The 22,762-nt window shown below is 43.7% G+C and overlaps 2 protein-coding genes across 2 annotated transcripts in view; both read left to right on the top strand.

The window, feature by feature from the left end:
* CCDC6 (coiled-coil domain containing 6) overlaps positions 1 to 22,762 on the top strand; it is a 113,855-nt gene that overhangs the window by 85,749 nt on the left and 5,344 nt on the right. Inside the window, exons 4-8 of the mRNA XM_082425603.1 lie at positions 2,763 to 2,866; positions 4,802 to 4,962; positions 9,621 to 9,777; positions 12,392 to 12,492; positions 22,558 to 22,682. Coding sequence (XP_082281729.1) covers positions 2,763 to 2,866; positions 4,802 to 4,962; positions 9,621 to 9,777; positions 12,392 to 12,492; positions 22,558 to 22,682 — 648 coding nt within the window. The remainder of the gene's footprint in view (positions 1 to 2,762; positions 2,867 to 4,801; positions 4,963 to 9,620; positions 9,778 to 12,391; positions 12,493 to 22,557; positions 22,683 to 22,762) is intronic.
* Positions 22,561 to 22,762, top strand: part of MRLN (myoregulin) — a 41,930-nt gene continuing 41,728 nt past the window's right edge. The window contains exon 1 of the mRNA XM_082425654.1: positions 22,561 to 22,682. The gene's annotated coding sequence lies outside the window, so the exon portion shown is untranslated. The remainder of the gene's footprint in view (positions 22,683 to 22,762) is intronic.

The raw sequence follows: 22,762 nt of genomic DNA on the forward strand, positions 1-22,762 counted from the left end.
TCCAGCAAGAATTTCTTACTTTGTATGCTGTAAATTTAATGTATACCGTCAGATTTGAGGGTTGCTTGGTCTCAGGGCAATGCAAGCACTGAAAATCTACTTCTGTCCGAATTGGCAGTACTGGTGTGGACTCTTTATAGGCTGTGGGATTAGATGCACAGGAGATGGAAGGGCAGCTCTGATAAAGAACTTCAGGGGGAATTAATCATGATCCTAATTGGTACCATTTCCTCGAACTTCTCTGGTCTTTAGCGTAAGAGCGCCTCAGTGATGCTGAAAAGATAAGATTTTTTTTTTAGTTGAAAAAACAAGACTGGAAGCCCTGTTCTTTCTAAGGCCAGAGAGAATATGGACTCCCATAGCACTGCCAGCCTGTGTAATGAAACACCCAAATCCATCCTGTGTTGCCTGCTTCATGGAAACAAATTAGTAGAGCAAACTGGTACAGCAAACCCAAGTTGCACCCCCAGGAGGCCTTGGTTCACTGAAGTGGGCAGCAAATTGATAGCTGGTAGCTCTACCAATAGGTACCAAAAAGAAGCTGAGATTTGTGTTTGTTTTCAACTCCTGTTTTTCCTGCTCTCTTATTTGCTTCTGCGTACTCTCAGACTCACTAAGCTACCCCTACTCGGCTCCTCCCAAGTATTATTGGATAATTTACCCCAAATCCTACTTGCCCTTCAAGATGCTCTGAACTCGCTGGTTGGATGGGACCCAGCTCTTTTGGTCACCATGGTGACTGCTACCCATTCCTCTCCTGGCAGCATCCATCACTTTTCCTGAGTCACACCATCTCCCAGGACAGTGGTTTCCTCAGCTCTAAAATGAAAGGGTGCATTTAGATGATTTCTCTTGTTGCTTCTGGCTCTAAAAATCTCTTATGGAGCTAGTTCAGACTGAAGACAGCTGCCCTCTTGAGATTGACAGAGAATGATAGAGTGAGTGGCCCTGGAAGGGACCTCGGCCGTCATCAAGGCCAGCGTAGATGAGGGCAGGTGAGTACCTACTCAAAGCCGCATGCCAGGTCAGTTATACGTGGGCAAAGAGAGCTTTGTCTTGACTTGGCTTTTCAGAGTTTCTGATTAGCATGGTGCATGATTACTCTAAAATTAAAAGTCGTTGGGCATAAGTTTGTATCAGGCATCTCTACTACGAAACGATGCCTTGCTTGAATTTTTTTCTCACCTACCAAGTACCCCGTATCATGTTTTAGTTAAACCTGGGAATAGAGTCCTTAAAGGGTAAATGCCTTGGCATTTTGTTTCTTTAAATAAATGGCTGTGAATTGTACTTCAAAGCTTGACCCAAAATGTGGTCAGAGGATCACCAAGGTTCTTAGGAGTTCTGCGAGGTGTTCCTGGGTTTCTCCTCCTCACTGCGGGTAGGAACTGTTTAATATCTTGAGGAGCATTTGTGCATTAGGCGGCTCTAAGCTTCAGCACAGAACGCTTCCGACTCAGTGTGACTCCTCTGCCTTTCCCCATGCAAAGAAAGTATACCGAGACTATGTTTCCAGTTGACTCTGTGTGATCTTGGCTCATTCACTTGTGGAGTAAGGTCTGTCTGCTTTGGTTGCTTTAAAAGACTACCTTTTGTCCATGGAATTGGTCTCACTTTACTGTATATATAGGGATCTTTGATCAAAGAGAGGCTTGCCTCTAACCTGCTAAAAAGATACGAACTCTGCTACTTTGACGTCTTTACAGCTGTGCAATCAAAAATAATTTGTTGAGCCTGTGATTGAAAAGGTAAATTGCTATTGGTTGAAGAGACAGCATGGGGCAGTAACACAACCTTTTCCCCCTTTTACAAAAGATTTCTGTTAAAATTACTTAATATCTCAAGCATATAGACAAATACAAAGAATGGTATCACACATTCCCTCAGCCCGGCTCTGTGAAATCTGTTCATTGTGGCACTTTCTTCCCCCCTCACTAGCCCTCTTTTTCTTCATCTCTTTCTCACCCTCTACCAAAGTCTATAATTTGTTTCGTTTACTGTCTTGGCCCCCACTACAATGTAAGGTCCCTGAGGGCAGACATTTCTGACTCCTTAGTTCCCTGTTACATCATCTCTGTTAACCAATGTCTGACATTGTTCTCTGTATTTGCATATTGCTCTTTATTAATGAATTAAATTAATTGCTTCCACGTATTGCTTCTTTTTATGAAGTAGAATGCAGTTTGGGGTTCCCTCTGCAACTGCCCACGCCCCCCAAATCAAATTTTCCTTCTTCCCTACCTCACCATAGGTAACCTGTATTGTGAATTCGGCGTTTATCCTTTTTGCAGATGCTTTTTATATCTTAGGACATATTTATGTGTACCCATTAACCACTACGTAGAATTGTCTTCAGGTATTTGAGTTATTTATATAAATAGTAATATAACCTTTCTGGTTTAATGTTGAACTACATGCAGGACTGTGGGGACAAACCCAGTTAAGTCCTGGGACAACTAGTAAGCAGAACTCCTCAAACCTTCTTTAAGGAAGACTTTCCATGTGCTTTGAATAAATGCTGAAGCAACCACTGTGATTCACGTACCAGATAGCAATTAAGCTTTAACATCAAAGAATGAACCTGTCTCGATGTTCTCAAAGTTTAAGAACTAGATGCGCTGAATGTGTCTGTGCCAGAAAATTGGCCATTCCTTTGCAGTTTTCTCCGTGAAATGGGGTCCTAATGGTCCAATCAAAAAAAATCTAATTAACGAAGTTTAAGTGGTCTACAATTCTCAGTAAAACTGTTTTCCTTCCTTCAGCTGAGACGAGAGAAGATTGACCTTGAAAATACTTTGGAACAAGAACAAGAGGCACTAGTGAATCGTCTCTGGAAAAGGATGGATAAACTTGAAGCTGAAAAGCGGTTTGTTTAGTCTTGCTGTTCGGTATTCTGTATGTATGTGTGTGTTGGAGGAGTGGGGTAGCTTGCTGGGTGTGACCGAGGAATGACAATGGGACATTTTAATTCCTTGGTTGATGCACTCATTTTAATTTGACAATTGGGAAAAATGTTGATAGCCTATCCTCCTGTTGGTCACTTCTTTATACTTCTCGCTCACTGACCCGGTAGAATTTCTTTTCATTTGGTATTAAAGCCTATGAAGAAATTCACTAAGGAGCTGTTGTTCACCTCTGTTGTTCTAGAGGAAGGTTGCAGTTCCAGCTTTTTACCTAATTGAACCGGCTTCCCCATTCATTTTCTGAAGTGCTTAGGATATGTGCTGTGTACTGTGAATTATCACACATTTCTAGAAGGTACTTCATTAGGGAGGCTGAGATTTTGATAGAAAAATGATCATCTCTGTGTTTAAGACTTGCTATAAAGAAATACTGGTACATATTTAAGGTTAGGGTTCTTGGTGTTGAATGTATGTACATGGATATGGAATACTCAGCAGCACGTATTTCCTGAACCCCTGTGTGCGAGGTCCGGTTGGGCCCTTAGATTTAAGTACTGTGTGCTTTGAGGTGGGTGGAGCGGAGCTTGAATAATGGCAGGAGGTTCTGTGGGTGGGATGTGCGTCTGGGTGTAGAAGGGGAGCTCCTTGAAAATATTCATTCATCTACTTCACCACGATCTTTTGTTTGCTAACCAGAGACATTTTCCATAAGTACTTTGGATGAACATCCGTAAGTTGAGTTCATCTCAAGATTGGCAACATAGAGCCATACCCCAGGCTTTAAGAAAACTGACGATCTGAGGTGTATCTATAGGGAATTATTCAAGCAGTAGTTGAATCAGCTGTGTTTTGCCTTTATTACAGTAGTGCTAATAAATTGAAGCTTGAAAAATTATTTCATATAATAGATGGAGGGACCATTACAATATTTTACCTCCTAGTTTTCTCAGCAAGGCTAGGCCTGAAGGTAATTCACAGTTTGCACTTGGGTAAACTCAGAGGTAGAAAGGTGAAAACCAAACTAAACCAGAGACTTCCCAGCAGCTTATAAAAGGGGCAGAGAGGTCTGTTGCCAGTCTGTCTTCCTTTGCAAAAAGCAGTGGGAGGTTTTATGTATATAAGTACCAAGTTATTGCATCGAACATTATGAAATTTGTCATTTTGTAGAATATTCATGTTTTATGTGCTTCAAAATAATGATAATTGGTAGAGAAGGTGGCACCACCAGTTATTAACCCAGTACATTTTGTTTTTGTTTTTTTAACTCTTTTTACCTTTGCTGTGGCCAGAAGCAAAGGGCCTTCAGTGCAGTTTGCCATACCCTCAGGATTGGTTTTTCAGGAGGGGAGTTGAGAAGTCAGTCACTTTACATGATGTCACTCTCCAAGGAGATTCATAGTCTGTAGTTTGTAAGTTTCAACTGAAAGCCTTGAGAGGAAATTCCTCCAGTGTCGCCGTTCCCTCCAACCCAGCATGTGGACCATTTAGTCAGCGGATCATTGTGATTGCCCAGTGTATTCCGGCATGATAATCAGAAGCCAGTGTTACAGACGTTTTTTTCAGTAAGGCTTAATTACCAGTGGCCATTTGAAAGGAGAAAAAGGAAGGTGGCTCCTTCAGCTCTGCCCTTTGACTTGACTGTCAGGTAAGGGCGACCAGAAGTTGATGGAAAACGGGCACAGGGGTTAAACAATTCAGTGAATTTTGGCGATTAACATGAGCATGCTGTTAAACCTCCCGGCTAGAATTTGTTGTTTTTGTCTTTTATTTATTTATTTTTCTGATTGCTGAGAACTTATTCGTGTATGTTTTAAATAGACAATGGTGAGCATCAAATCAGCGTTTTGTGTTTTAAAGGCAAACTGTTTTTCATTGTTGGAATTTTCTTTTCAATGAAGAATCCTGCAGGAGAAATTAGACCAGCCGGTGTCTGCTCCCCCATCGCCTAGAGACATCTCCATGGAGATCGACTCTCCAGAAAACATGATGCGACACATCAGGTTTTTAAAGAATGAAGTGGAGAGGCTGAAGAAGCAACTGAGAGCTGCCCAGTTACAGCGTACGTAGCCTTGGTGTCGCTGGTCATCTGTCCACAGAATTAATCCACTTACCAAGTATAGTTTTACCTATATTTACTATTGAATTTGTATAAATCAAATTCATATTGTGTTTCATTGCTAGTACATATTCATGTGTCTGTCATCCTGGAATAGATTATTTAAAAAAAAAATTACAGTAGGGCAGGGCAAATAGTTTAGAATACTTCTAGAAAATCACATAATTTCAGGATGGTCCAGAATCAGAGGTACTATTTCTTTCTTTTTTTTTTTTTAATTAATTTTTATTGGAGTATAGTTGATTTACAGTGTTGTGTTAGTTTCTGCGGTACAGCAAAGTGAATCAGTTATACATACACATATATCCACTCTTTTTTTTGGATTCTTTTCCTGTATAAGGTCGTTACATAATATTGAGTACAGTTCCCTGTGCTATACAGTAGGCCCCCATTAGTTATCTATTTTATATCAGAGGTACTATTTCTAACCTTCTCCCTGGTGTTCATCTCTCGGATGGTGCTAACAGAAGCAGTGCGGGAGACCTCAGTGTACTTTGGGGGCATTAGGTAGAGAATAGTGTTTATCTTCTTTACTATCGAAATTTGGCCTCAGCTAACGATTGTTCATGGTGGTTGAGGAATAAAATGCTTTTGAAATTTCTCCTTTTTATTTTTGGAAATCAAAGGAACTAATTTCTGGACACTTGATTACATCACTGTGCATTCACTTGGGTTTCTTCTGTTTTGGTTTTTAGGCCGTTCAACTTATTTGAATAGATAATACAGTGAAAGGTATGCAGGGGAAAAATAAGTCTCCATTTCACTTCGATCCCCAGCTGCCCAGTTCTCACAATTAACACATTTTTAATATATTCTTCAGGTGTGTGTGTGTATATACTTCTTTTATACAAGTAGTAGCACAATGAACATACCCTTTTGCATTTTTCTTTTCACTTACTATGTCTTACAGTTTTTTCCCTGCCAGTATATACAGAGCGGCCTTACTCCCCCTGCCCCTTTTTTTATTAATCTTTTGGCCGCACCATGCGGCATGTGGGATCCTAGTTCCCCGACCAGGGATTGAACCCGCGCCCTGTGCTTTGGAAGCACGGAGTCTTAACCACTGGACTGCCAGGGGAGTCCCCTCCCCCTGTTAAAGGCTCTATAGTATTTGAGTGTATGGATACACTGTAACTTATTTAACTCATCCCTTACCAACAGACCCGTTTGGGTGCTGATGCTACAACCATAGTGAACATCTCCGTACAGACGTTTGATACCTGTGCATGAACACCTTCAGGGTAAATTCCACGGCGTGGATTTGCTGAGTCAGATGAAATGTGCATTTAAGATTTCAGTGCTTCTTATCTTTACGTTTTCTTCTCCGAAGTTGATTTCAAGTCCTAGTCCAGTAGTGCATCTGGGATGGGTGCATCAAGGTTATCCTGGGAGCCTTTAAGAAGTACAGTGTGTTCAGTTTCCTGTTGCCGCTGTTAACAAACGAGCACAAACTTAGTAATTTAAAACAACACAAATTTATTATATCACATTTTTTGGAGGCCTGGGTTCAAAATAGATCTCACTGGGCTAAAATCAAGGTGTCAGCAGGGCTGGTTCCTTGTAAAAGGCTCTAAGGGAGAATCCGTTTCCTTGCTTGTTCCAGCTTCTGGGGGTTGCCTGCATTCTTTGGCTCGTGACTCCTTTGCATTGGTACCACTCCCACCTCTGCTTCTTGTCACATCTTTTCACTCTGACCCTCCTGCCTTCCCTGTATAAGGACTCTGATTGCATCGGGCCCAGCCAGATAATCCAGGATGAGTTCCCATCTCAAGGTCCTTAATTTAATCACACCTGCAAGTCTCTTTTACCGTGGAAGGCAACATGGACTCGGGCTCCAGGGATTAGGATGCGGACATCTTTGGGAGTCCACTGTCCTGTCTGACCCCATCCAGGGTGCTGGGCTTTTACTCTAAGGGTGAAGCCTGGTCCTCTGTATTTTTTTAAATAGAGGTGATTCTGATATGTACCCCGGCTTGAGAACCATAATGGATGTGTATTCCGTGAAAACACATCAAGGAGTTCTCAAATATTAGTTGCTTTAGGTTAGGATATTTTTTGAGCTTTTGCTGTGTTGGACAGACACAGGTCTTGTAGCAGCTTTCTGAACTCTTTCCACGGCTGTCAGTTTATATTTTTCTTTCTTGTATATACTTGCCTTGTTGTTCCCCAGACAACATTTTGAGAAGAAATTTGGGAAGAATATCTGATTTCCTCTACTTCCTTCCTACTGCACTGTTTGGTCTCTGGAGAGACTGCGGATATCAACAGAGGCTTCTGTAAAGTGCTGTTTGGATTTTGTGAGGACAGGGAAAGTCGTGGCACTTAGCGGCACGCAGCCGGTTTGGGTTGGGAGTAGAGCATGAGTTAATGACTTTCCTCATCCACCTGCCTCTGCCTCCTTAGGTTGGATAACCTTGTCCACTGTGAAAGCTCCTGGGGCCCTTGGTCCCTCTCCCCCAAGTCCAGCTGTGTCTGAACTTGAACCGCTCTCCCAGTAGCTCTCAACTGACATGAGAGTCCCCTGGGGAGTTTTTGGTAGACCAGTGGAGAGGCTTCATCCTCGGGGATTCTGATTTAAGTGGTTTGGATGGGGTCCGGGCACCCCATCCAACATGGCTAGTATTTTCTAGCCATAAGCCTGAAAGGGAATTTAAAAGGTACAGGACACCTTGGGATCAGGTAGGAGTCATCTCTTGGGAGACTGTCTGTAAGTCACCCTCAGTTGACACTATCTTTGACTAACTGCTGTGAGATGGCTGAAGATGGGGACGTCATAACCTCTGGCCCCTAAGTCCTAGGGAGCTCTTTGTGGGAGAAAGAGGGGGACTCCTGAGAGTAAATCGAGTCCTTTGAAGTCAGGTGTGCGGTAGCCAGCAGAGGGCACCCAAGGAACGCCACGGCGTCAGCCATCTGTGCCTGGGTCTCTCACTCCCAGAGGCTGTGGGCCTGGTGCCTTCTCCGTGCCTCCAGCTTCTGGGTTAACTGCCAGGCTGCCAGGAGGTCTTTTCAGCCATCACTCCTGGTGACTGATGTTCTTGTCGGTAGCTTATTGTTTAAGGATCCCCCTGCTGGTTTCCCCAGATGCTAGAGGATTGCCATTTTCTTTGAAGGACAGTGTTTCCTCTTCAGTAATTATCCTCAAAGCCTCATGAATCCTCAGTTCTGTGAAGCTTTCCTATTTATGGAAAAGAAAGGCAACCTCCTCCGACAACTGTCCCTCTAGTCTAGAAACAGTAGATACTCCAAGAGGCCAATGTAGCGATGCCTGTAGAGCAAGTGAAAAATTCCGTCTGCTGACATATTTGGGATGAAATAGCTTAAATCATTTATATTAAAAGTGTACTTGGTAAATATTTTCCCAGCATGCCTTCCATTAAAGAAATTTTTGCATCTGGATTAGACAGCAGGGTTTCTGGGTAGATTGAAAACGGCCCAGGGATTTGGTGTTTAGTGCACATAATAGTGTTTAATAGTTTTGGTATTTTCATTTGAATTTCTGAAATAAGGATATTCAAGATATCAAGATAAGTATTCAAGATACTTAGTAACAACATATTGTGTCTGAGGTAAACCAGGAAAGCGGGGAGGGTCATGTTTTCCCTTTGCCTGGAAGGACGCTGGAGCGTGCCACAGAATCCTGCACAGTCACTCAGAAGGGCAGGGGTTACAGTGGGTCCAGGCAACTCAGCAGAACGAGATTCCAGAGCCCCAGGAAGGTATCAGTTCCACATTTCAGATTCGCAGGAAGGATGATCTGGCTGGCTTAGCCTGGGTCCAGCGTCTCGCCCTGGGGCTGGTTAGCTCTGGCCGGCACTGTAGCAGAGACCTCTCTGCATATGGGGCAGCTCCCAAGGAAGGGGTATTTGTCATAAGCATGGTGCCATCCCAAGATCCTGGCTGCATGTAGGTCTTTACCTGCTGTTTGACTCCGAAAGACTGTACGTAAGTCAGGAAATAGTAACACAAACACCAAAAACTAGACTGATTGGAAATATTGATCTAAAGTTGCTTATTCTGTCAGTTTCTAGTTTTATAAAAAGATCTATAACTGTTACCTAGCACGTTGAGTACACTGGTTCTCCGTGTGCAAGCCTCTCCCCCCTCACCTCCCAGTGCACTGGGGGGTGCTAACAAGTGTGACCTACGGATGTGCTCCCGTCGGTGACCTACCCCGCTGTGTCTGGAGTTGACAGGCAGCAGAACTGGTGCCTGGAGGGGAGCCCGTGGGCTGAGTCTGCTTCCGCACCTGGACCCCCTTCCCTCTCCGCTCCAGCAGTATGGAGGGAGCTCTGGGAGCTGCTCAGGCCACACGTAGCTCCAGCGTTCCTTCCTCTACATAAAGCGCTTTAGAAGGCAGGGAAGCAGGATGGAAGATGCCTAACCTGACAGCACTGCTTTTCGTCTGTTTTTCTAAATGCAAATCGTGGGTCAACCTTGGTACTTGGGATAAACTTGAAATCCAGATCTCGTCTGCGTGTGGGAGAGTGAGAATGGCTGTCTTTCAGCCCTTCTTGGTCTGTGGCGCAGGAGCTGGACCGCCGTCTTTCTGAAGAGTGGAATATGCACGGACCGTGGTTTAATTGAGAACTCTGGCTTTTCAGATTCCGAGAAAATGGCGCAGTATCTGGAGGAGGAACGTCACATGAGGGAAGAGAACCTGAGGCTGCAGAGGAAGCTGCAGAGGGAGATGGAGAGAAGAGAGGCCCTCTGTCGACAGCTCTCCGAGAGCGAGTCCAGCTTAGAGATGGATGATGAAAGGTGCGTGCATGTCTCACGAGCCTCGGGAAAACAGCAGCAGCCCAGGCTGCAGCCCCTCTTCACCTCCTTCCTGTAAGATGAGGCAGCAGATGGCAGGCACGCTTATTTATTGTGATGATGAATTCCGTGGCCTCAGTGTGGGTGCTGAGAATGGGATAAACGAAGATGTTTGACCGTCCTCCTTAAACACGAAAAGACAAAAAAACAATGGCCTTTCCCAAATTACTCAGTGGGACAGACATGGAGGCGGGTTTTGTGTCGGGAGGCAGCGTTTGCAGGTGTCGTCGAATCGCCTCATCCTGGGCCACGTCTCTTTAGAGCATGGGCGCATATCTTAATCCCTAGGTACAGGTGAGCAGGTAGTGCGCGGTACAGCCTGAGGAAGCGAATACATCCAGGGGGCGAAAGAGTCCACCGGGGGTGGGTGGAAGTTGCTGAAAGCCAGAGGCTTTGTTCTAACACACTTGGTAACTTTTCAACCTCTTTGCAGCTACTTTTCAAAAATAGAACTCACGCAGTGCATTTATCTGCTCAGGTCTCAATATCAAGTCCCCCCACTGTCCCACTGGGAAATGGGCCGGAGTAAGAGAGGCATCCTTTGGTCAACTAGAGGACATGTCTCAGTTCTCCTCGCTCACCCAGAGTTTCCTTTCCTTCCCCACCTGCCCGCCTCCTCTGCACTTGGGAGTGAGGTGATTGTTAAGATAAGCAGCATGCACCTGGGCTGGGCAGCCAGGGCCTCAGACCCGGGTCTGCCAGCGGCTGTGAGGACTTGGTACTAGCTGTTGATGCCAGAGCATGTTGTTTGGACACATGTGGGCGGTGTTAGCAGATCAGCACTCTCTTTCTCTTATTGAATAGGTGCAGAGGGCTAACGAGGCTTTTGATTAATTTGCTGTGGACAGTGGTATTATCGTTTCATGAAAAATGTAAATTTTTCTATAATGAAGATCTACTTTTTTTTTTTGGCCACACTGCACAGCTTGCAAGGTCTTAGTTCCCCGACCAGGGATGGAACCCAGGCCCTCAGCAGTGAGAGCACAGCGTCCTAACCACTGGACCACCAGGGAATTCCTGATCTACTTTTATAAGTTAAAAAACTTTATAAAAAACAGACTTAAATCTGTTTTTTAAAAAAATATCTTCCTCATTTGAAAAGAATAAAGAGGATTCTTTCTCAGAAGTTTATATGACAAAGCTGTCAACCTTAACTGTGAATTTCACTGATCTGCTTCAGACAGTGTCTCATTCTTTCTGAAACTCTTATCCTCTGAAAACATAAGCTACAATAGTAGATAACTTATTAACTACTTTTTTAACTACCTTAAGACATGGAGCAGCGCATGTATTAACACACACAGTACCCTGTGCTTGATTTTGAGTACGACATACTCTGAGAGACATTTCCTCTGACTGTGGTGACAACACTGAAGCTACTTCAGGCTTTCCAGATACATTTTTTTTTTCCAGAATTGGTATTCACTCCAGAAGGTTTGCCTTACCTTTTTAGGTCAGATTATCCCAGGTAGAGTACAGCTGTTGAATAAAGACATATGCTCTCTCTACTGGGAATGATGATGTCCTATTTGGGAGAAAGAAAATAGACACTTGAGACATCTACAAGTGTGCTTAATTCCTTAAAGACCAAGAGGCGGTCTTAGCCACCTCACTGGCTGTAGAGTACAAGAGGTCCAGCCTGGTGGCACTATGGTGGGCCGTGCTAAAGAGAGTAGGAAGAATCAGTGGTAGGTAGCTCGTTGAGAGGTGCATGCCAAACTTGGGAGTCTGGTTTTCTTCGAGTTGAGTAAACTAGCATAGAACTACCTATGTTGAAGTTCCTCACATGAACTGGTTGCATATCAGGGCTGAGACGTTTCCTGGGATAGAAACGCCTGCACATGTGGCCGTTCCTTCCTTTGGCCAGAAGGCCTGGGAAGGATCGCTTATTAGGGAGTCTCTCAAGCGGAAATTCCTCCTCATCAGCTCTCTGTGCTTGTTCACAAAGTGAGGCCTGATGTGACTTCCAAATCCAGTAATAAGTCAGACCCGGCACGGCGTGACCTGCAGAGGTGCTCAGCCCATGTGTCATTTATTATATTCCACGTTCTGCATTTGAACACGTGACTGTTTGTTAAACAAGGCCTGCCTTGTAGACTAATTGACATCCATTTCACAGGATCACATATCTCTAATTTGATGATATGCGTCTCAGAGGGCTTGTCTGGTTTTGCCTTTCAAGTAACAGTTTACAGGTAGCCACTAGAATGTGGATTTGTCTAATTCTTGGGACAGTGGTGGTGAATTTGTACACAGTGTGATGGAGAAAAGCCTGGTCCTCTCTGTTGCATGACGCAGCTCTGTCACCAGGCCTCCATCCTGAGCGAAAACACCCCGGATTCCCTCACCTGTGCCCCTGGGGAGAGAGCTTTGCCAAGCAGTGGAACAGCATGGCTCCGGAGTCCCTATTATACATGTCTCCTCACTACAGCATTGATTTCTAAACATATTCAGGAGTTTGACCGCAAGACGTGAACCCCAAACATTTTCTCACAGGAGCTTTCTTAGGAACTACTGGCATGCAGGCGGCTCTAACCATCTCCTCCACTCCTCTTAGGTATTTTAACGAGATGTCTGCACAAGGATTAAGACCTCGCACTGTGTCCAGCCCGATCCCTTACACACCTTCTCCCAGTTCTAGCCGGCCGATATCACCTGGTGAGTACGTGTTCTCAGCTGCCTCTGTTTCTGCTGTATTTACCGTATAACTGAATACATTCCCCTCTAGCATATGAAAATCTTGTGAACAGAGAGTGGTCATGTGTTGTCTAAAAACATCAGAAACGATCAGTGCTATCACAACTGAGTCTTAGCTTGCAATTTTGAAACAGTGTCAGCTGGTGGTTTTCTGGAACCAAAAAAGTAATTTAACTCTAAAAAACCTTTTTAAAAAGACTGTCTTTGACTATGATTTTAAGTGCCGGTGGTTTGACAGAAACCTTGGGCAGATTTCTGAGATGCATCATAGCATATCTTTTATGGGTTCTCTCATTATGGTCTACATACCTCATCTCCTTTTTATCCTCAGAATAATTAATGCAGGCGTCGTGTTAAAATTGAGGAAGCAGTCATTTGGTGGTTCTGTAGCTACTGGTCACGTGGCCAGGAAGTGGCAGTGGCCATGCAGGGCATGTCTCGCTTCACACAAAGCCTGTGTTCTTTCGAGCACGAGCTGCCTCCTGCTATTTCCACTGATGGGGGAGTGGGCCTCGGCCCTAGCAGGCAGGCCGTGCAAGGAGGAACGGGCTTTGCTTCTGCCTCTGGCTTTGCTCCTCAGAAGCCTTTCCCTCAAAGGCATGCTTGTCTTCATCTGACCCTGAAAAACTCTCTCCCCAGGGTCTCTGGCTCCGTACCCGCACAGCATGGGGCTTTCGGACCAGGAGGGCAAGTAAATGATCCAGCAGGGAAGAAAGGAAGCAGGGGGCCGGAGGGGGGGTGGTTGGCAAGTGGGGTGGAGGGAGGAAAGAAAAGGTAGTCGGCCAAGGGATTGTGTCTTGTGACTGAAGCGTCCAGGCTGATCTTCTTGTGCTCACTGGTAAACAGATTTTCAACAGAGTTGGGGAAAAAAGTGTGTGGGGAGGGGGGAAGGGAGGTGGGGGCAGCAGTTTCACACAGAATAAAGTGAGGTGACGGCTTAGAAGGGTGGCAGCAATAAAGGTTTTGTGGGTTTGGACAGTAAAACAGCTTCAGGTTAGGATGACATCTCATTTTGTCTGTTGTAATAATTAGACACCAGGGACGCCCTTCAGGTTGACAAAGGGGAAATGGCTGCAGCCTCGCAGGTGGCCGTGGATGGTGGCAGGCAGAAGAGGCTTGGTTTTGTGAGTTTAGGATCCAACCCAAGCACTGTGCTGCTGTGACTTTTTGTTTTTGTAAGAGAGGTGATCTTTAAAAAGTCCAACGTGAAGTGTGGCAGCTTTTGTCCGCTTGGGGCCGGCACGCTCTCTGGCATCTGACGGGGCGGGGGGGGGGTGGGGGGCGGGAAGATGGGCTGTTTGCGAATCAAAAGGGCTTTCTGTTGTAGATCCACAGCGCGGTCCTCGGCTGGTCTCGCCCAGAGGATGCTCCTGAATCTGTTTCTCCTGCTCTGCAGTGGCCTTGAGGTCTCTCCAGAAGCTTCTCTCCCTAGCCGCCTCTCAGTTTTCCCCAAATAGCACTTGGGTTTCGTTACCATCATAAAGGTTGTCTTTGCTTTCTGATTTATTGATGTAAAAGGAAGTCATGAGTTAGGAAGAAGCAAGAAGGAGGGAGGCTTTTATAGTTGATCGTGATGCTGATTCATGCTGATATAAATTCATGTTCTCTTGGATTTATTTAAACCTACAGGCACGTAACTTCCAATTCATTAAATATAGTGTTGTGGTCATTGAAGAAAGAAAAAAACAAAAGTGAGGCCTTGGTTGGGAATATTAACTTCTATGGTAACAAATACTCTGCAGGAAGATTTTATTCCATGCACAGAATTTTGGCTTTCACTGCCCCTGTTCCTGTAATGTGGGGCTTGCTTGTATAGACAAGCTAGTTGGTTTTCCCTTAAACTACATCATAATAAGTAACACCTAGATTTTTTTTTTTCTCTCAGCCATCCTTAGTGAGAACATCTGTACCATATTTTAAGTTCTATAATATCGTCAAAGTAGATTATGATCTCCTATTTGGCGGTAGAATTACTCCTATTCTAATCTAGTCCATTGGATACATAATACATTAGCAAAATCTGAATTTTCAAGTTGTCTTTTCACTTTATTTTTTATTGGAAGAATTTGTGGTTCTCAGTATTAAGAATATCTAATCACTTCTTTAGTGGAATTATGCTGTTTGTATAGTTTTCATTTCCATTTTAAGCATTTTGGCTCTTCTTCTTCCCTTACCATTTCTGGTTAACGTTGGCATTGGCAGTCTTGCATTTTCACTGACTTGGCATATTTTGAGGGCTATCTCACAATTTGATTGAAAGGTACATTTCCCAGTACTTACGAAAAATCTTCTTGCTTATATGTGGATTTATATATGTGGATTATATAGAGGGACAGTATTATTTTTCCAACAGTTTTTTTCAGGTTGTCCACTATTTTATGTAGCCTAAGAAAAAGACATTCCCAGTTAACATATTTTCATGTGCCTACATCAGCCATGGGGAATAATGAAGTTCTAAAAAGGATCTACACCCCACTAGCAACAGGCATACCCACCACCCAGATCTTGGTTTCTAATTCCATTCTCCAGTGAAAAGAACTAGGACTCCTTGAAGAAATGGATGTTTCTAGGGCCTTGAGCAGGGAACACACAAGGTGAACGTGGACAATCTGGTAATGCCAGAAAGTAAGGAGAAGCTCAAAAAACAAAAAGATGAGGATAGGTCCAAGAGACACAGGAGCTAACTGAAAGTGCTCCCAAAGGCCAAAACTGGAACTATTTGAGCAATAAAATAAATAATGTAATATTAGATTATAACCCAAACATAAAACAAATATGCATTGGTTCACACTGATATAAACAAATGACTAAGTAAATAAACAAGGGAGAAGAGATAAATCACCTATACAGAAGAATTCCAAATAATTGACATAGAGACTCCATCCTCACGAAAGTGGAAATAGCTCCCTACTCTTTAAATGTGGGCTAAAGATAGGGACTTCCTTGCAAAGAATACAGTGTGAAAGGGAGGGGGAAAAAAAAGAGTACCTTGGGACTTCCCTGGTGGTCCAGTGGTAAAAAATCCACCTTACAGTGAAGGGGACGCGAGTTCAATCCCTGGTCAGGGAACTAAGATCCCACATGCCGCGGGCCACCTAAGCCTGTGTGCCACAACTACTGAGCTCGCGCACCTCAACTAGAGCCCACGTGCTGCAAACTACAGAGTCCACGCTTTCTGGAACCTGGCACCACAGCTACAGAGCCGGGCTCCCTGGGGCCTGTGTGCCACAGCTAGAGAGAAGCCCTCGCACCACAACGAAGATCCCGTGTGCCGCAGCTAAGACCCGACACAGCCAAAAATAAATAAAATAACTAAATAAATAATTAAAAACTTCTTAGCTATTTTAAAAATAAAAAGTACCTTTACAGAGGAAAAACTTGACAGGCACTGCCTCATCTGGGAGATCAAGGTCAACATCGACAGTGGTCAGTCATGTCAGTAGTATGTGTACCCTTGATACGATGTGATGAGAAGGGCCCTTTACGTCTGTAGTCTTCCTCCTCAAAACCAATCACCCCAGTCTAACCACGTGGAAAACATCAGACAGTAGAGGGACAGTCTGTCTATAAAATACCTGATCAATACACCTTAAAACTGACAAGGTCATCAAAAACAAGGAAGTTTGAGGAACTGCCTCAGCCAAGAGGTGCCTAAGGAGACATGAAAACTAAATAGCATGTGGTATCCTAAATGGGTTCCTGAAACAGGAAGAGGACATTAGGCAAAACCTCAGGAAATCCAGATAACATATGGACCTGAATTAATAATAATGTGTCAACATAGGTTTATTAGTTGTGATGAAGGTACCACACTGGCATAAGAAGTTAATAATAGGGAATCTGTCGGAATTCCCCAGTGGTCCAGTAGTTAGGACTCTGCACTTTCACTCCCGAGGGCCTGGGTTCGATCCCTGGTTGGGGAACTAAGATTCCACAAGCCTCGGGGCACGGCCAAAAAAAAAAAAGAAATAATAATAATAATTAATAATAATGGGGAATCTGAGTGTGTGAGATGCAGGAACTCTCTGTACTATTTTTGCCACTTTTCTGTAAACCTAAAACAATTCTAAAATAAAAAATGTATTTTAAAGAAAGCTACTAACATAGATGAAATCACCTAGTCGTGGAAGATGGAGGGAGAAGAGAAAAACCCTCCCATCTGATCCTGAAGGATGTAATATTTAGAGGTCAGGTGCGGGAGGAAACCTGGCGAAGGAGATTGGGAAGTTGCTACCAGGGAAGGGGAAGGGAAACTGGTATCCGATGTCACTGAGGTTAAGATAAAGCATTTCAGCAAGAAGGGAGGGGTCAGCTTTGTCCATCGTTGTCCCAAGGTCAAGTGCCATGAGGGGTGGAGAGTAGCAGTGCACCTGGCACCACGGAAACACTGCTGGCCTTGGCAAGAGCAGCCTTGATGGAATGATGGGGACAGAGCCAGATCAGAGAGGGTAAAAGAGGAAGTCGTATCTCTAGCGTATGAATGTTAACAGAGACATGTCTGACTTGTGGAACTAAGATAAATTTCAGAGGAACAGAAGGTGTCTGCCTTTAGTTTGGTTTGACGATGTTTGTTTTTTTTTTCTTCCTTTAGCAAAGATTTATTAGAGGGAATTTGGGGGCAGTCGGAAGGGTATAAAGAAGCAGAAATAAACTCATCCAGAATCCTTTTATCCAAAGGCAGTGTTAATATTTTAGTGTTTTCAAGTGTCTCCTCTCCCTATCCCCCCCGACCTCTTGCAATTTTCCTTTAGGTAGTTGGTTTTCTATGGATTATACACTTTGGTATCTTGATTCATCTTGCTCAGTGGTTTTTGGTCATGAATTGCTTTTCATGAGTCATTTTTAAGATTTGTTGTCTTGAGCTTGTGGACAATGAAATAAATCTTAAAAATTTTTACTCTAGTTAATGCATTTGTATAGCACAGCAAGAGCAATTTATTCCAGGAATAGCTTTATAAAGCCACAGTATTCTGTTTAGGAGATATTTTCTACCTAGGTTTTTTGGGATTCTTATCGTTTATTGTATTCCTGGGCAAGAGCGTCAGATGCATGATGATTAAGGGAAAACAGAAACTAGTAAGACATGGTCCCTGGCCTCTAAGAGCTTATAGGACCTAGGGAAGTAGGGGGCAAAACACAAGAAATAAGATAATCTTAATACAAGGCCAAGTATAATAAGTTTTTTTTATATATATATATATATGTGTGTATATATATATATATATATATATATATATATAGTTTGCTTGTTTTTTAACAAGCAATGCCTTTTTTATAGTTTTTTTTAAATTTTATTTAATTAATTTATTTTTGGCTGTGTTGGGTCTTCATTGCTGCACGCGGGCTCTCTCTAGTTGCAACAGGCGGGTGCTACTCTTCATTGTGGTGCGCGGGCTTCTCATTGAGGTGGCTTCTCTTGTTGGCGGAGCACGGGCTGTAGAGCACAGGCTCAGTAGTTGTGGCACACGGGCTCAGTAGTTGTGGCTCGCGGGCTCTAGAGCGCAGGCTCGGTAGTTGTGGCACACAGGCTTAGTTGCTCCGCGGCATGTGGGATCTTCCCGGACCAGGGCTTGAACCCATATTCCCTGCATTGGCAGGCGGATTCTTAACCACTGCGCCACCAGGGAAGCCCGAATTTTATGTATTTTATATCCCCTAAAAAGTTAAGTTGTGGTACAACCACTCAGTGACATACTACCCAGCACTAAAAAGGAATTAACTTGATACACACACTAACTTGTGTGGATCACAGGGGCATTGTGATGAATGAGAAACTAACCTCAAAGGGTTATATACTGTATGATTTCATATCTATAACATTCTCCAAGTGACAAAATTACAGTGACGGAGCACAGATCAGTCGTTGCCAGGGGTTAGGATTAGAGGGAAGGGGTGACTATAAGGGGACAACACAGGGAAGCTTGTTTGTGGTTTCGTAACAATTCTGTATCCTGATTGTGGTGATAATTACTTGGATCTACACAGGTGATAAAAATTACACCTGTACCCACATACACACGAAGAATGCATTAAAAATGGATGAAATCCAAATAAAGTCTGTACCTTAGTCACTCGTATTGGACCAGTGTCAGTTTTCTGGTTTTGACAGTGTGCTGTGGTTATGTAAGATATCACTGGGGGGAGCTGGGTGAAGGGTAGACAGGGGCCCTGGAGTATTTTTGCAACTTCTTATGAATCACAAACTATTTCAAAATAAGAAGTTAGGATAAAATTAAAAGGTATAATAGGGCTTCCCTGGTGGCGCAGTGGTTGAGAGTCTGCCTGCCAAGGCAGGGGACACGGGTTCGAGCCCTGGTCTGGGAAGATCCCACATGCCGCAGAGAGGCTAGGCCCACGAGCCACAACTACTGAGTCTGCGCGTCTGGAGCCTGTGCTCCGCAACAGGAGAGGCCGCAACAGTGAGAGGCCCGCGCACCGCGATGAAGAGTGGCCCCCGCTTGCCACAACTGGAGAAAGCCATTGCACAGAAACGAAGACCCAACACAGCCATAAATAAATAAATAAATAAATAAATAAATAAATAAATAATTTAAAAAAAAAGCTAAATAAAGAGAGTTTCAAAGAAGAAAGAGCTACCAGCTTAGAGAGCTTTTGAGAAGAGCCCTGCAGGAGCGGTTAATGAGCGGAAACATGCTGAGCTCTTCCTTTGTGCCAGGCACTCATTTCATCCTCACAACAACCTTATGCAGTCACTGTGATAATCTCATTTCACAGCTGAAGGATCTAAAGTCCACTGTCGCTCAGCACCAAGTGGCAGTACTAGAGCCCGAGATAATATGGCAGTCGGCTCTGGCGTCTGGGCTCTCTGCCCCTCCAAAGGCTGAGTGAGGTCCTGATTGACAAGGGGAGAAGGAGGAACCGAGTCCTGCAGTAAAGAGAAGACATCCCAGGCAAAGGCCGTGGTGGGAACTGAGACGTGGAGGTCAGAATCAAAAGTGATCAGGTCACTGTGGGTCTTATCACCGGCTGCCCTGGGGCCCTGCTCCCCATAGATTCGGATTCACTTGATTTGGGGTCGGACGAGGGCTTTGATTCTCGGTATTGAGAACCACTGGCCTAGAACATCAGGAGATAGTTTGGAGCCAAAAGCAGGCCTTTCTAATAGCCAGAGAAGGGACTTTTTTTTTTTTTTTTTTTTGGGGCAGGCACTAGGCGGTCTTTGAAGATTCGTGATTAGCAGTTTAAGCTACTCATCATTAACCTTGTCATACTGGTCAATGGGCTTGATCTTATTTATTTATTTTGTATTATGAATCGAACCCCCTTAGCTTCTCTATCTGGAGATAGGACCTACTCTCAAAGCTTTTCTCTTCAATTTCATCACTTTCATAAGAAATGGAATTAGGGTTGTATTTCCCAAAGTTGTTTAAAGAAAACCTCTTCTTCCCTCCCCAAGCTGAACGAAGTTCTTGCGATACAAATACAAGTCACAGTAAATGACCACTGAGCTCCCGAAGACTTGTGCTCTACCCCAGACCTCCATTTTGTACATGCGAACCAAAAATCCACAATTGGAAATGGAAATATGTCAAATAGAAAGCAGCACACTAGTTGATAGTCAAAGCAAGAAATAAAATCCTTAACAACAGACGTTGAGGGCACAGACAAATTCTGGGACAGGACAACTAAAGATAGGCATGATGGCTGCATGTCTCAACCGTGGAAGTCAAAAGACACTATAGAAGAGCGTCTTTAAGGACTTCCCTGGTGGTCCAGTCGTTAAGACTGCTCGACCACTGCAGGGGTATGGGTTCGATCCCTGGTCAGGGAACTAAGATCTCGGCATTAAACTTTGGAGCTGATTCTGGGGTCCTAGATGAAGACTATGCAGAAGGTTATAGTGGGCTGGGGGTGTTTCTTCCTTAAATATCAGTTTCTTTGGGGAGAACATTGGCATATATAGGGCTTTCTGTTTCCTTCATTGAATATCCTGAAGTTGCCAAGTTCTCAGTGGTGATTTTTTTGTTTGCTTTGTGGCTGCTATACACACCCATTGGTTTTGTCTCGTTATTATTGGTATATCTTTTGACACTTACCCTTTTCTTGCATCTGATTTTTACCCCTTTGCTCTATTTTTTTCCACTTCACTCTTGTTTCTTCTCATGTCTTCTACCTTTGTACATCTCAGTTGGACTCCTGTCAAGGCTTGACTTTGGTTTTTTTTAGTTGTCATAACACTTTACATGAGATCTACCCTCTTAACACATTATTAACTGTACAGTACAGTATTGTTAAAAAAGCACAATGGGGCTTCCCTGGTGGCGCAGTGGTTAAGAATCCACCTGCCAATAAAGGGGACATGGGTTCGAGCCCTGTTCCGGAAAGATCCCACATGCTGCGGAGCAGCTAAGCCCGTGCACCTCAACTACTGAGCCTGTGCTCTGGAGCCCACATGCCACAGCTAGTGAAGCCCTCACACCTAGAGCCCATGCTACGCAACAAGAGAAGCCGCCGCAATGAGAAGCCCACACACCACAACGAAGAGCCCGCTCACCGCAACTAGAGAACACCCACAAGCCCAACACAACCAAAAATAAAATAAATTAAAAAAGAAAAAAAGCACAATGTTGTGCAGTAGATCTCTACAACTTATTCTTCTTATAAAATTGAAACTTTGTGTCCATCGAACAACAGTCCCCCATTTCCTCTACCCCCAGCCCCTGGCCACCACTGTCGTGCTCTCTGCTTCTGTGAGTTTGACCTAGATCCCTCATGTATGTGTATCATGCAGTATCTGTCCTTCCGTTACTGGCTTATATTAGCATAATGTCCTCCAGGTTCATCCATGTTCTTTTTAAAAGGCGTTTTCTTCTTTTTAAGGGCTAAATAATATTCCATTGTATGTATGTACCATGTTTTCTTTATCCACTTATCTGTTGATGAACTTTTAGGTTGTTTCTACGTCTTGGCTACTGTGAATAGTGTTGTAATGAACACATGAGTGTAAATTTCTTTTCAAGATCCTGTTTTCAGTCCTTGTGGAGAAATAGCTGGAAGTGGGATTGCTGGATCATATGGTAGTTGTCTTTTTAATTTTTTGAGGAAGCTCCATACTGCTTTCCATAGTGTCTGCACCAATTTACATTCCCATTAGCGGTTCCCTTTTCTCCACATCCTTGCCAACACTTTAAAAATGTTTTTTATTTTTATTTTTTATAATAGCCATCCCAACAGGTGTAACATGATATCCTATTTTGGTTTTGATTTGCTTTTCCCTGATGATGAGTGAAGCTGAGCATCTTTTCATATACCTATTGTCCATGTGTATGTTGTCTTTGGAAAAATGTCTATTCAAGTCATTTGCCCATTTTAAAATCAGGTTATTTGTTTATTTGCTTTTGAGTTGTAGGAGTTCCTTACATATTTTGGATACTAACCCCTTATCTGATATATGGTTTGTCAGTATTTTCTCCCATTCCATAGGTTACCTTTCTGTTGATTATTTCCTTTGCTGAACAGAAGCTTTTTAGTATGCTGTAGTCCTACTGGGCTATTCTTGCTTTGCTGGCTGTGCTTTTGGTGTCATATTTAAGAAATCATTACTAAGACCAGTGTCATAAAGCTTTCCCCCTGTGTTTCCTTCTAGGAGTTTTATGGTTTCAGGTCTTATATTTAGGTCTTTAATTCATTTTGAGTTGATTTTTGTGTGTGGTGTAAGATAGGGCTCCACTTTCATTGTTTTTGCACATGAATCTCCAGTTTTCCCAGCACCGTTTGTTGAAGAGACTACCCTTTCCGCATTGCATATTCCTGGCACCTTCACTGAGGATTATCTGACCATTTATGTGTGCACTTATTTCTGGGCTGTCTAGTCTGTTCCAGGGCTTGACTTTTATATCCCTTGTTATGCATCCAGCAGGCCATTTGGTGAGCCCACCACTCCTCTTATCTGTTTGCATTTTTGTGGGTGACTAAGAACTTCTGCATTTTAAAGCCTCCTAGATGCTTAAAGACACCAGATAGTTGAGTTTGTAATAATACTTACAAGTTGTTGTTATATTTCAGGTCTCTCGTATGCAAGTCACACAGTTGGTTTCACGCCACCAACTTCACTGACTAGAGCCGGAATGTCTTATTACAATTCCCCAGGTCTTCATGTGCAGCATATGGGAGCATCCCACGGTATCACAGTGAGTATCCATGGGGCAGGAAGCAGCGCTTTACTCCTGATGGTGGTAGCGACTGGTCCTCCGTGGGAGCCAACATTGAT

The sequence above is a fragment of the Balaenoptera physalus genome (genome assembly GCF_965194825.1).
Source record: "Balaenoptera physalus genome assembly, chromosome: 14".
Taxonomy (NCBI): domain Eukaryota; kingdom Metazoa; phylum Chordata; class Mammalia; order Artiodactyla; family Balaenopteridae; genus Balaenoptera; species Balaenoptera physalus.